The 15,289-nt window shown below is 38.7% G+C and overlaps 1 protein-coding gene across 1 annotated transcript in view; it reads right to left on the bottom strand.

Annotated features, from left to right (window-relative positions):
- Window positions 1-207: 207 nt before the first annotated feature.
- EIF2AK3 (eukaryotic translation initiation factor 2 alpha kinase 3) overlaps window positions 208-15,289 on the bottom strand; it is a 68,139-nt gene continuing 53,057 nt past the window's right edge. Inside the window, exons 14-17 of the mRNA XM_045979413.1 lie at window positions 13,444-13,611; window positions 5,816-5,917; window positions 2,906-2,968; window positions 208-1,405 (exon numbers count right to left, since the gene is read on the bottom strand). Coding sequence (XP_045835369.1) covers window positions 1,226-1,405; window positions 2,906-2,968; window positions 5,816-5,917; window positions 13,444-13,611 — 513 coding nt within the window. The 3' untranslated portion in view covers window positions 208-1,225. The remainder of the gene's footprint in view (window positions 1,406-2,905; window positions 2,969-5,815; window positions 5,918-13,443; window positions 13,612-15,289) is intronic.

The following is a 15,289-nucleotide window of genomic DNA, read 5'->3' as shown; positions in this document are numbered from 1 at the left end:
GTTATGAGTCCAGTGACTTTTGAAAAAGACCGGGTTTTATTAAGTCTTTGGGAAGGAACAGAGAAGAGAAGACACATCTGCTTGGAATAGGTGAGGAAAAGTTTTCTTGAAAGTAGGGTTATGACCCTTCCTAGACCCGTGTCCCGTTTTGTAAATTTGAAAAACTACCACTTGGGGCTAATTCCCCAAAATAAGCATCAACATAAATATTTTTTTAAAGTTTTATTAAATCATTTAGACTTGAAAGAAGTCACAATACTTAATGCACTTAAGTGTGCTCTGTACACCACCAACCCAAATGGATTGAGTTCAGAATTTTTATAAATAAAAAATAAACATATTTACAGTGAAAAATAAAAACATGTTAGCAAGTTAGAGGATGAAACTGTTATCTATGATCAGTTTTGGGAAAGTACCTACCTACAGGATTACACATAAACATTTAAGATTTCATTAGGTTTAAAAAGTTCATAATTGAAGAAGTTAGTTGTAATATGATTCATGTCTTACTACGGCTTTTTACTTCCCCAAACCAGAACTTTTGGCCAATTTACACAAAAAGCTTCATTTTCCCTTTATTGGAGGTAAAAGTACAAAAAAGGTCTTCAATTCTCCCTAGAACCATCTAAGGAATAAAGCTATTTAATGCTGCAAATATCACTATAAAACTAGCTATGGACATAAACCATTATACGATTTGTGCTACTCGTCCTCCAAAATAGTGCGGATTCTTTCTTCCTTTACACACTAGAACAAAAATGGAGTCAGCTTTTTTGGAAATTAGTTTCAAAATCATCATCTTGCCTCTAGAAAGCGTATTTCTAGAACAATGTAGTTACCACATGTAGGAATTTTCTTCTGTGCTATAAAAATATTTCCCTTTTAGTTCTCTTTTTTGTTTTAGGGATTGTTTCTACCTCCCCAGGCAAAGGTCAGGGCTATCAAACTTGGCCAGCCAGTTTCAAGAGACCATTGAAGAAAAGGACCACATATGATTTACGGATAGCCCTCCCCTGGAGTTCAGCAGTTCAGAGTTGGCTCAAATTAGGTCATGTCCCCAAATCCAGTTTAAATATGACTTAGAAAAAGTAGTCCAAAATAAAATTGAGCAAAGAACAAAATTTTCAAGTTCACAATTTTGGAGAGCCACATTCCCCAGGCGGTATTCTGTGTCACCTGCTAGGGGTGCGAGCGTAAGTTAAGGCTAATTGCTTGGCAAAGGGCTCTAGGAGCTGCTGGACTGTCTTGAATGTTTTGTTCCTGATGAACTCATGGAGCGAGACCTCTGCCTGAGTACTGTTTTTCCTGGAAGCTCCAAGTCTTCAAATACAGGATTTTCAATGATGGTGGTAGCTTCCGGCCGTTCCATGGGGGATGGAGAGAGCATGTCTTGAACCATCACATACTGAAATATAATAAGCATTTTGAAATGAAGTGCCAGGTTTAGACCATGAAATAGTCCACTATATCAGGAGTCAGAACAGTTAGTTTTTCTCTAAATGTGTTAAGTTTGCAGGCCAGTTTCTGATGCAGCTTCTCAACTTTGCCGTTAAAGTACAAAAGCAGCCATAGAAAATAAGTAGACAAATGGGTACGGCTGTGTCCCAATGAAACTTTATTACAAAATTAGACAACAGGCTGCATTTGGCCTGTGGGACATAGTTTGTCAACCCCTGCTCCAAATAAACATAGACCATTTTGTGGTAATTGGTTGTTTTTTCTAACATATAACAGAGGGTCTTAAATCATATCCTTGAAATATAGATATAATCTGACTTTAAAAATAATTCCATCTTATAACTGTGTTATATAACTTAGAACATATCTATAATCATGTGAATATATAATTATCTCAATAAAAATTTTAATTAAAAATAATCATGCCAGAGATCAGTATTTAACCTCTTTCCTTGATTTTCTTTTTTTTTTTTTGAGCCCTTCTTAATGTAACATATATTCTTATAAGCCTCCCTGGAAAATGAGTCATCAGTTTTGCAAAATATATAACAAAATAATTTTTAGTAAAACGTATTTCACCCTAGCTTAGTAGTACCTCTGTATTATAAATTACTTTTTTAAAAAAATATTTTATTTTCTTTTAAGTAGGCTCCACACCCAATGTGGGGCTTAAACTCACAACCCTAAGATCAGGAGTCACTCACTCTACTGACTGAGCCAACCAGGAGCCCCTATAAAGTTCATTCTTCTAATGCAATCCTTTATTATACTTATAATCCTGAAAGATAAATTTAGACTGTTCCCAACTTGATTAATTAACAGGCAGTCTAACTTACTTCAATTTAATTATTTCAGAAAATTCAAGATGGATCCATGTGTAAATTATAAAATGATGTGTTTGTGGACCAAATATATTATGGAATAAAAATGACAAAAGTAACAAAAACAAACTTCAAAGGCTCATTATACACAATTTTTGCAATTAAAACCAGTTTAATTTACTCTTCTGAGTCATTTTACTGTGTCATTCCGAGTGCTTTAACTCCAGTTAATGGACAGTAGTGAAAACCCCTCCTTTGTAAAGAAAGAAGTCCATTTTTAAGATCCTTCCCAAATTCACTAAAATAGAGAAATCAGAGGCACAGCAGTGGCTCGATTCTCCTGAATGTGCTAGGAGTTCAACCTTACTGAAGCAAAAGGATACTACAACCTAACATCACCCAGAGGGGACCACAGAGCACCCGGCCAAAGACCCTGCCGAGGACCCCGGGCCCGGGTTCCCATCTGTGATTTTAGCAAGTTGCGTGCTCTTGGGGTCAGGCCCCTCTCCTCCCTACGCCTCTGGCTTCCTCATCTATAAAATGGGAAACTGATGAATTAACTGCTAAGAATCCTTGAAGTTCTAAATTTGATTCTCAAGAAAATAAAAGATTAGAATCATACAAACCTCCCGAGGATATTTCTGAGTAAATAGTGGTGGAAATTTGAGATTTCTTACATCAGTTAAGATCTACAAAGAAAGAAAAGTGTTACTTTTAAATGTTTTGGTATGTGGATCCATTTATTTAAATGTATTTTTTGATACTCTAATGGAATGATGAAGAAGAAAGGATGAATATTAAACAGATGGAAAACTTACCAATAGCTTTTCCTGACCTCATAATCTACAAACAGTGCTTCATGAGTACAGATCTACCTGCCACCAAATCATCAAAATCCAGAAAACAATTCAGATATAATTATGCTTGAATTGTACAAATTATACTGATGCCTGGATTTTAACTGAGAATGGACTGATTTGTGTAAAAAAATAACTCATTCATGAGTATACAATTTGTGCCCTTAAGTGAGTAATTTTTTCTATTAGTATCTATCTAGCCTCTTTGTATTGTATATGAAAGAGTATATTCTTTCTTCCTCTTTCTCTCTCTCTCTCTTTTTAGTAATCCTATGCCCAACATGGGACTCAGGCTCATGATCCCAAGGTCAAGACTCACAGGCTCTTCTGACTGAACCAGCCAGGCACCCCTCTTCATCTTCTTCTTTTTTGAGTTAAACACACACACACACACACACACACACACACACACACACACACACAGAGACACACACCCCTCAAATCAATTGTGCTAATTACTGAGTATAAAACTACACTTTTGAAAGTTCATTAGGAATTTTCATACATATTATCATTCTCTTTATGTTCCAGAAGAAAGAGATAATACTTAAAGCTAAATACACATAACTGAGATTCTCAGAGAGAAGAGAAAATACTGAATCCATGTAAAAAGAATGAAATGTTATAAAAAGGAACAATCTTGGACATTAAAACTGGATTGTTAAAATACAAAATTAGGAAATTGGAATAAATTAAGGGACTCTTGCAAAGAACAGTACACAGAGAGGCAAACAGATGGGAAGTAGGGGGAAAAAAGATTAGGCATTTATAGGATTAAGTCAGGAGTTCCAGAAAAAGAAAACAGAAAACGTGGAGAAGAATTTATCAAAAACTAACACAAATTTATTAGAACTGAGAGTCACATCTTCTAACTGAAGGGACCTACCAGTTTAAGTACAATAAATGAGGTGGGAGGGAAGACCAATGAAAGGACTAAATGTCGTAACAGCACTGATAAAGGGAGAGCCCTAACAGCTTCCATAAGGGAAAACAAAACAGTTCCAAAGATCTCATGTCAAAGGATGAGGCACTAGCTCTTCAACAGCATGAGTTGCGGGGAGGGACAGAGGCAAAGGGAGAATCAGACTCCCCGCTGGGCAGGGAACCAATGCGCAGCTGGATTCCAGGGCCCTGAGATCATGGCATGAGTTGAAGGCAGACGCTTAACTGACTGAGCCACCCAGAGGCCCCTCTATGTCTGATTTTCTAAGTAACGGTCGGACTGCTTCCATAGCAGCTGCACCATTTTACACTCGTACCGGCAATGCACGGGGTTTCTAATTTTCTACGTCTTTGTCAACATTTGTCCTTTTCTGTTTTGTTTCATTACAGCTGTCCTAAATGCTGTGAAACAGTATCTCATTGTGGTTTTGATTTGTATTTCCCTAATGAATAATGATGTTGTGCTTACTGGCCATTTGTGTATCTTCTTTGGAGAAATGTCTAGTCAAGTCCTTTGATCATTTTTTAATTGGGTTGTATGCCTTTTTGTTGAGTCATAATAGTTCTTTTTATGTTCTGGATTACTAGGCTTTTTTTTTTTTTTAAAGATTTTATTTATTTATTTGACAGAGAGAGATCACAGTAGGCAGAGAGGCAAGCAGAGAGAGAGAGAGAGAGAGAGGAGGAAGCAGGCTTCCTGCCAAGCAGAGAGCCCCATGCGGGACTCGATCCCAGGACCCTGAGATCATGACCCAAGCTAAAGGCAGAGGCTTAACCCACTGAGCCACCCAGGCGCCCTGGATTACTAGGCTTTATCCTATATGTGGTTCACAAATGCTTTTTCCCATTCTGTATGTTGTATTTTTACTTTCTTGATAGGGTTCTTTGATACACTTGTAACTACATAAATTTTGATGCCATATGATTCTGATTCTTACATATATTGGACCTGTTTCATATCCTTCTAGAAGCTTTTAGAATGTTCTGATATTTAGTCATTCTGGTTTTTAAATTTCCTTCTATTGGACAGAGCACCTGGTAGATCCCTTTGGTTAGAACATATGAGCCCTTCAGTTCTATGTGGGAACTACATCCTCTTCTGCTACGGACAGGAGTCAACAGATAACAAGTAAAATTGATACAGAAATGGTGATAAGGGCATAAACTTTGAAAATATGGAGGTATGTACCTGGGACAATGGTTAGAAATGTTGAGAGTGACCAGCTATGAACAATGGGGAAAATGTGACTGGCCTCCTTTTAAAAGACTTTCAGGAGTCTTCCTTAAAAGCCATGGTCATGGTTTATTTTGAGAGAAAAAAAAAACAAACAACTAATTATATGTAGTTTGTCAGTTTTTAGGTGTATGAGTATCTGGTCACTTGCCTTCTAGAAAATTCTTTTCTGACCAATGACCACCGTGTCACTTCCTCTCCAGCTCCATTACCCTGAGGTTCCCCTCGCTTTGCACTTATTACAAATTTACCGAGTGCAGCATATTGTATGATGAACTGAAGTGACAACAAGGAACAAACAAACAATTTTTGAAGACTGAGCTTAAAAAGGAAGCAAACAGTCTACAAACCCTCCCTGTAATGTTCACATGAACTCTTCCCCTTGCAGTGAACTACTCTCCTGGTATTAAGAATGACTAACTCTTCTTTTAAAACGTTTTCTTTTGTAAATTTAAGAATATTTTCTTTTTCTACCTGTTTTGAATGGGGGGGATGGAACTTACCCTGACTCTCTCCATTTGAGTGCCGAATGGGTACAGCAATTCAAACAGAATGAGGCCTAAAGAAAAGATGTCCACTTTATGAGAGTAGTTGTTTCCATGAATCTGAAATACCATATAAAGAAGAAATATTAGAAGAAAATTAAGAGCGATCATACGAATTGGTAACACAGCGTTAGTGAAACCCAAAGTTTGACCTAGTTACTTCCTGGGTTTAGATGTAACTGTTCAGGTAAAAAACGTTAGCAAAGAGTTAATGATCTCTGCAGCCTCTTTTCTTTAACTCCCTACAGCAAGAGTAATTAAACTACTCAGCATTACAGAAGGAAAGCCCAGGTACTGCTCAGAGATATGCATCAGCAAAATAGGCCCCGCAGAAACCTGGAGCCTTGCAATGCTAAAAAAGTTTGTGGGAGCCAGTAAAAGCGGCTCCACTGCCCCCGAGGTGAAGATTTTCAAAGCCAACACTATCTAAAGCAGATCTCTCATTTCTAATCATCTTAGGCCTCACCCATTTTTATGAGAAAATCTTCATTACTCCAAACCACTCATCAACTGCGGTTAGCCCTCATTAACACACTTAATTATGGACTACTTTGCATTCTTAGTTGTATTTTACATGTGTCCATTTCTTATTGTTCACAACCAGATTATAAAGTCCTGGAGGGAAGGAACTGCCTCTTTTGTGTTCCCATCATCCCGCACTGGGCTAAGTATAGAGAAGGCCCTCAATAAAAACTTGTTAAAATGAACAGAGGAATTACAGCCCAACTTCTCTATTAAACAAAGCCTCTTTCAAATTACAAGTGACCTCCTGAGACTTAGAAGAACTCTTTTATATGTGAAAATAAATACCTCTAGGGTACTAGGCACAGAACTTCATATTTGGCAAACGTTAGAGAAGGGCATCACTTTGAAACCGCTCCAAAGAGGCGTTTCTTAATAGGGGGACTCCAAGCCCTCCTCCACCATCTACCTCCACCACCTCCTGTCTAAAGGGTAGTTGACACCAGTCTCCCTGGCTCCTTTCGCCAGCCAGCCCACCTCTGTGTGCACAGAGTATCAGATCCAAAGTTTTAATGACCACGTCAACGGCATGACCTTTCCCTCCTTTCCTTACCTCTTGTTCTTGGGGTTTGAGAAATATTCTAAGAAAGTATGCTCAAAGACAGAGCTTACAGAGGTACGGTGAAAAGCACACCCTCATACAGTATTTGGGAAATCTAAACTAACACACCTTCATGAAAAGCAACTTAGCAATAAACGTTGACTTCCATTTAACAGTCCTATTTAATTCGTCTGCCCAAAGGTAGTGGAAAAGTGGACAGAGATTAGTACTTAGGGAGAGTTTTTTAGGTGTTACTCTTAAGGGCAAAGTTTATAAGTAACGAAAAATGTCCAAATCAAATGTTGAATAAATTCCTCAAAAGAGAGAATACTGCACACCCAAAACTATTCTCTAAAAACATTACATAATGTAGGAAATGCTTGATTTTAATATTTTTCTTAAAGATTTTATTTATTTATTTGACAGAGAGATCACAAGTAGGCAGAGAGGCAGGCAGAGAGAGAGAGTGGGTGGAAGCAGGCTCCCCACCGAGCAGAGAGCGGGACGCGGAGCTCGATCCCAGGACCCTGACATCCTGACCCGAGCTGAAGGCAGAGGTCTATCCCACCGAGCCACCCAGACACCCCTTGATTTTAATATTTTATCCAAAGTTTTCTGGACTAGAATCCCAATTTGTTTTCCAAAATAAGATATGTGTAAACACAGGTTGTAAGATGTGTATACATATACTAGAAAGAAATAATGATGACTGGTAATGTTTTAGAGATGTTTTTAAGTAAGGGATTTTTGTTTTTTTCCTTACACATTCCTATATTCCCTACATAGAGAATAGATTATATATAATGAGAAGAAGTATTTTTTTTTAAAGATTTTATTTATTTATTTGACAGAGAGAGATCACAAGTAGGCAGAGAGGAGGTGGGGGAAGCAGGCTCCCTGCTGAGCAGAAGGCCAGATGATGCAATGGGGGACTCCATCCCAGGACCCTGAGATCATGACCTGAGCGGAAGGCAGAAGCTTAACCCACTGAGCCACCCAGGCACCCTGAGAGCAAATAAATATTATTAAGTACATTTAAAAAACAAATGTAGCTTCATGAATACATACAAAGTGGTCTTTACAAAATATCTAAAAAAAAAAGGAATTAAGTGTAAAATCTCATGGTGGGTAGAATATAATATACCTTTTGAAAGTTTAAGTTGATTGCTTTATCACTGTGTAATACTAGAATGAACTGTATTTCTTGGTAATTACAACAACAACAAAAAAAGGTAGCTGGTCTCTGTTCACTTTCTCCTTGAAGGATAAGAAAATTAAGAGCTTTGATAAAATATATTTTAAAACAATGTCTTAGTACAGCTTTTGAAGCTTGGGTAAGATAATTCATAGAAGTATTCTGAGAGACTTCTAAAGGGACCCTTTATAAAGTGACAATTTCTATATTTAAGAATGTGGAAGAATACAGACTAACAAGGAAATTATTAAGAGAACTGTGGCTGTCCATTTCTAACTACCATATTTTCACTGTGCCCTGTCAACGGCAAAATTTCTCCAGCTATCCTTGATTTCTAGTATCTTCAACAACAACACACAGTTATCACTTATCATGGATCTCTTCCTTTCTCAGATGGTAGCCCTTTCCTCCAACAAACACACACCCACGTGTGTGCACATGTGTGCGCACACATCAGCTGTGAGCCGTGGTACAGTAAGCACAGTGGTGTGGGGGGTGGCCAAGACCATCTAGTGTTTCTGTTCTCACTGACATTCCCATTCACTCATCCACTAAACGTTTCTGCACACCTGCTGAATTCTAGCACCACTGCAGGTGCTGGGGATAAAGTAAAACAAGAGAAAAGCTACCTGTCTCTTCTGATAGCTTATATATTTACAGAGTCAATTTCAGAGAGTCAAAAATGCTGTGAAAAGAATAAACAGTACACTGAGAAAGATCCTGACAGGGAGTGGAGGGAGAGTCATTTATCTCAAAGCGTGTTTGGGGGTACGGTGTCGGTGGGTGAGGTGAGGGAGTGGGGGGAGGAGCTCTCCATCTACCCTGCTTTCTTAAGCACCCAGACAGGAGGCCTTTTATTTAGTGATTCCCATTTTCCTAATACTTAAAAGTGTGAAGGTGTACTTCCAGCTTCTTGAATAATTAGGAAAAAATAAAATCATACTATTAAAAGCACATTAGTATTAATTCTGGTCTGTGCCTATGTAGAAAAATTGGAAAATACAGCAAAATCCAAAATATATTTCAAAGCCTCCTACACAGAAGCAGTGGCTGCTGACATTTTCTGGCTCTTCCTTCTGATCTTTTTTCCTACGTACAGAAACATGTATTTACAGTATTTTCATATTTCATACAGTTTAATTTCTCCTTTCACCAAGTTCTGGCCACACCACTTCACTGGGATGATTCAGTTACTTGGACCAACAGCTTTCTTTTCCTCCTTAAGCCAGTCTGGATACCTTTGGTTGTGAATGATCAACTATGTTTAATAACAGTCTCAGAAATTGAAATCTCTGCTACGTGTATCCTTGCTAACTTCTAAATTTATTTGTGGTTTTTCCCTTTAAGTAGATTTGCTACAGAGGATAACTTTTTTGACTTAGGATGCTTAAAGTCTACCATCATGTGACTTTATCGTTCCACTGGTATCAGTTTGTTCTTTCTTTCTTTTTTAAAAGATTTTATTTATTTATTTGACAGAGAGATAGACAGAGAGAGCACAGGTAGGCAGAGCAGCAGGCAGAGGGAGAGGGAGAACCAGGCTCTCCACTGAGCAGGGAGCCCGATGAGGGGCTCAATCCCAGGACCCTGGGATCATGACCTGAGCTGAAGGCAGATGCCCAACCAACTGAGCTACCCAACTGCCCCTTATACTCACTTTCAATATGTAACACATTTACCTGGTTCACAAAGCAGCATATATTTTTCCCTCCCACCTGTGCCTCAAATGCTCAGTTCCCACCCCACCAGCTACTTCCCCTCTGCACAAAACCATGTTACTTGCACATCCTTCCAGAGTTCCTTTCTATAAACATAAGCAAAATACATATTTATCTTTCCCTTTTTTACACAAAAGGTTGCATACTATGCACATTATTCCTGAATCTGCTTTTTTTACTTAAAAGATTCTTTTTAACTCTTATCTATTTAATAATGCTTGATTTCTTCATACATGAGTAGCTTTGTGGCCAGATACAAGATTCATGCAGGAATTTTTTCTTCAAAATTATACATGTTGCTTTATTGTCTTCTAGCGCTGGGTGCTATAGGAAAAAGCTTAAAAACCTTCTTTTCCTACCTCAATACTTACATCATTTGTCTTTTAGCTTCGCAATTCAAGATGTCTAACTATGGGGTTCTTTATATTCTTTTTGTTTTTGTATTTTAGTAGTAAATCTATCACAAAAGAACCTCATTTTGCATGTAAAGACTCTTGATGTATGAGCAATATCCATTTATTATTAATTTTGAAATTTCCACTACAAACCCTATTTCTCAAAGACCACATTTATAAACAGAACTTTCCATTTTGAAAATGTGCTCTCATAAACATCATGTTTGAGTCTCACAAATCTGGTAAGTGCATCTAAACTTTTCTTAATTAAAAAAATAAAATATTAAACAGAACAAACACTTGGATAATATAAAAACTCAAAGAGTACAAAAGGATACTGTACAACAGTAAAATAAAATCCTTCTTTTCAAAGGCAATTCCTATGACTGATCTGTAACAGAACCTTCCAAATAGAACCTTCCAGAATATTCCAAAGATAATCTAACCCATAGATTCTCAAAGTTTGGTCTACAGATTCCTGAGGATCCCAACATCTTTTCGGGAGGTCTGCAGGGTCAAGGCTATTTCACAATAATACCAAGGCAGGATTTATCTTTTCTGTGTGCTAACATGGGTGCTGCTGGAACCTTATCGGGAAGCAAGGCAGCAACACCAAGCTGTAGTACTGGTAAGGGTGCTTCAACTCTATATACTCACAGTTAACAACAAAAAAGACAGTTTCACTCAAAATGTCTTTGCTGAAGCAGTAGAAATCCTTAATCTGATTACATCTCGACCCTTAGATACACATCTTTATAATATTCTGCATGACAAAATGGCAGGCGTTCATAAAGCATTTCTTCTGCACCATATCCAAGTACAGTGCTTGTCTCAAAACAAAGCAACTGTGCAATTGTTGGAATTACAATTTAAACCAGTCACTTTTCTCATTCGTTCACCATTTTGACTTGAAGCAACAATTGGTGATGAACTATGGTTATTCTGACTTGGATACTTTGCAGACATTTTCTTAAAGGTGAGCAAAGTGAGAATGGCATTTCAAGGAAAACTGAACAGTATTTGTAGCCAATGATAAAAATTGAACTTTGACATGAAATCAGAATTCTAGAAAAGTCATGGGGAACCTGACTGCTTCTTAATACCTAAAGCCTTTCTGGTGAGATCGGTGGTGATATTAATCAAAGTGACTTTTTTTTTTTTTTTTAAATACTATAATGAATTGTGACAACTTTTGGAGAAGTTGCATAACTTAGGGAACCAATAGTTCCCAAGTTACCGATGCATGATGCTAAAAAATTGTGCAAGAGTGAGAGATCCATTTTGCATTTCACAATGCAAAAAAGACCAAAGGATGTTAAAGTAACAGAATACAGTGATAGTGTTTTGGCAAATAACTTCTTTTTTTTTTTAAGATTTTATTTATTTATTTATCTATTTGATGGAGAAAGAGAGCAGAAGTGGGGGTGGGGGTGGCAGGCAGAGGGAGAAGCAGACTCCTTGCTGAGCAGGGAGCCAGATATGGGGCTTGATCCCAAGACCCTGCGATATGACCTGAGCTGAAGGCAGGAAGATGCTTAACTGACTGAGCCACCCAGGCTCCCCTGGCAAATAACTTTTAAGAAACTATCACTTACTGAGTTTTGATGCACTATCAAAGACAAATACCCCAAATTACCTGAAGATGCTATTAAATATTCCTCCCTTTCCAACTATCTGTGTGAGGTCAGCTTTTCTTCATTTACTTTAGCCAAAATAACAGATCAACAGATTAAATGTAAAAGTCGATATGAGAATCTAGCTCTTTTTGTTGTTCTTGTTTTAAGTAGGCTCCATGCCCAGTGTGGAGCCCAATGAGGGGCCTGAACTCATGACCCTGAGATCAACACCAGAGCTGAGATCAGAGGTGGATGCTTAACCAACTGAACCACCTAGGCTCCCAGAGAATCTAGCTCTTTTAAGTGAGATATTAAAGAGATTTATAAAAATGTAAACAAATGTGGGCACCTGTGTAGCTCAGTGGGTTAAGCCGCTGCCTTCGGCACAGATCATGATCTCAGAGTCCTGGGATCAAGTCCCGCATCGGGCTCTCTGCTTGGCGGGGAGTCTGCGAGTCTGCTTCCCCTTTTGTCTCTCTCTGCCTGCCTCTCTGCCTGCTTATGATCTCTCTCTCTGTCAAATAAATAAATAAAATCTTTAAAAAAAAATGTAAACAAATGTCACTCTTCTTGCTAATTTGTTTTTACATTGCAGAATATTTTTCATAAAAATACCTTTAAGATGTGATAGGTTTAATATTATTTTTAATAAATAAAATTTTTATGAAATTCTCAATTTTATCCTCTAATACAGCAAATTAAAAAAAAAAGATTTTATTTATTTGACAGATAGAGATCACAACTAGGCAGAGAAGCAAGCAGAGAGAGAGGAGGAAGCAGGCTCCCAGCTGAGCAGAGAGCCCAATGTGGGGTTCGTTCCCAGGACCCTGGGATCGTGACCTGAGCCGAAGGCAGAGGCTTTAACCCCCAGAGTCACCCAGGTGCCCCTACAGCAAATTTTTTTTTTTATAGCAAATATTAATAGATGAAATCCCATATGAAAAACTCTTGGGTTCCCAATCATGTTTACAAGTATAAACAGGTATGGAGACCAAAAAGTTTGAGAACTGCTAATATAGAAACATATATAAGCTTATGCTTAGCTTAGCTGGGCTGGGAATGCTTCTCTGATGCTCCCAGGATGTCCTGCTCCCACCATACTTCCAGGCTCTGTCCTGTTCACAGCACTTTTCCTTTGGAGACTAAGCATCCCCCAACATATCCCAGCCCATCTACCTCTATTTCCTGCCATGGTACATTCTAGAAATTGCTTGTGATTATTGGAATGAACAGCTCAGTACAGGACCTCTGGCTCTAGCTGGCTCTTTTCTACATAGTTTACACAAGAAAAATTGGTGTTAAATTTGGGAGAGAGGCATTCAAAGTCTTTTTCTAAATTCGGGTTGCTCTCAGGTTCTGGTTCAGGGGTGAGTGCATGTTTTATGCACTGTGTTTTTCTTAATCCATCCCCAGTTCAGGCTCTAGACATTGTACCCTAGCTGTGCTACCTGTGGACCCTACTACCAGTTTTCATAATTTTCAGATTTTATCTTATTGGTTGTTTTAAGAATGTGGATGGAGATTTACAGGGCACATCTAGCTTGGAGCCATGCTAACCAAAGATCCATTGTTAATTCAGAAGGAAAAGAAAAAACTTGCCTGCTCTGGGCTCATATACAGCTTGGTCCCCACTTGTCCTGTGTGTCTGGCATATGCTGGCATCGGGGTCAGAACCACCTGCTCCTCCTCGTCCTGGTCCATTTCGGTCACTAATCCAAAGTCTCCAACCTTGACCACATTGTCCACTGTAAAGAATATATTGGAAGGCTAGAAAAAAATAAGACAGACAAAAGCATGATAGGTGTGCATGGAGAAGGAGAGAAAGTGAAGAGAATAATTGAAATAACTACAGAAGAGAAATATAAGAAACCAGATGTTCTCAAGCATTAAACAGACTAATTAGAAAATAAAAGCAATCCTTCAATGCTGAGTAAGTATTTTTAGAGTAAGGAAAAGGGAAGGGTAGCAGAGGAAATGCACATTTATTGAACATCTATTTAAACTCTTACAGATTCACATTCTCTAGGGCCCAGTCCTCAATCTCAGTATTCTTTATACTCTCCTTTGGCAAGCTTTTTATGTTTATAACCGAAGCCATGATATAATAGTAGTAATAATAGTAAATGCATACAGAGCACTGGTAATGTGCCACAAGCTGTTCTAAGCAGTTTACTACTATTAATTCATGTAATACTTACAACCCTATTAGTCTCTTAGACCCTCATTTTACAGCTGTGAAAACTGAGGCCCAGAGAAGTTGAGTGCCCAAGGGTATCCACCTAGCAAGTGGCAGAGCAGGATTCAAACCCAAGTGGTCTGGCTCCAGAAGAAAAAGGTTCACTGCCACAGAACCAGCATTCAGTGAAGTCCTTGCCCTATGGTAGCTCATCACTTCTATTTGATGAATGAATGAAACAGACTGGCCTTTTGTTTGTGTCTGGTGGGGGGGGAAGTAGGCTACCAAGGGGAATAAGCGCTCCTCACCACAACCTTGTGCTGCCTCTTTTATACCCGTATGCTTCCACACACTCCCAGACCTGTCCTGAGTTCTATATTCTCATATGTAACTGTTTATATGACATATCCAGCCAGATTTCTCATGGGCTCCTCAAACCTCCCTGCGTGAAATAGATCATCTTTCCTTCAGCACCTACTCTAACTGTGGCTAACATAACCACCATTCAGAGCCCTTAAAATAAAGAAAAAGAGAGCCATTCAGCTCATGAAACTGAATTTCTCTGGCTTCAAATACTGCCAGACAAAAACCGCCTTATTTCCGAACTTCAAAATACGATTCTACAGTGCTGGCTTTGAAGCAATTAAGTAATTGCATATAACCAAAATCTATAGTAATAACCTCCTGCTTTCCCACAGATGACCTTATGTGAGAGAAAACACAGACTGCGATGACTTAAATTTCACATTCCCTCCTCTCTCCTATCTTCTGGTGTCAGTTGTTAGTTACTAAACACCATAATAGATTTTTTGGGGTGTGGGGGCTTCTCCAGCATCTACCCCCTGTGCTTCCATCAGAAATACCGATTTGACTTTGAGAACTCCCCTTTCCCCAACTGTGCAGCAACCTCATGCTTCAGCTGGACATTATCCCGAGGTTACATCCAGAGGTTGGAGAAGTTAATCAGCATGATTCCATCCCCTGGCCAGGAGACTGATTTAGAGATGGGTATGTGTCCTTGGCTTAGCAATTAGAAGGAAACCCAGGACTTCTGATTGATACTGGGGGAGAGAGATACTTCTTTCCCATGCTCTTTTCTCTCCATACCTATCTATCCAACCACCTCTAGAGACTTATAATGTGTAGCCCTGAAAATTGTTGGCAGCTATCCTGGGCCAGTGAAGGGAGAGCATGCCTAAAAATGGAAACAAGAGACAGTGATGGGGCAGGGGACAGCTTCCGGCTACATCACTTGATCCTAGATAAAGG

Source organism: Meles meles, chromosome 15 (assembly GCF_922984935.1).
Source record: "Meles meles chromosome 15, mMelMel3.1 paternal haplotype, whole genome shotgun sequence".
In the NCBI taxonomy this organism is placed as follows: Eukaryota; Metazoa; Chordata; class Mammalia; order Carnivora; family Mustelidae; genus Meles; species Meles meles.
This window is presented reverse-complemented; position numbering and strand designations above follow the sequence as displayed.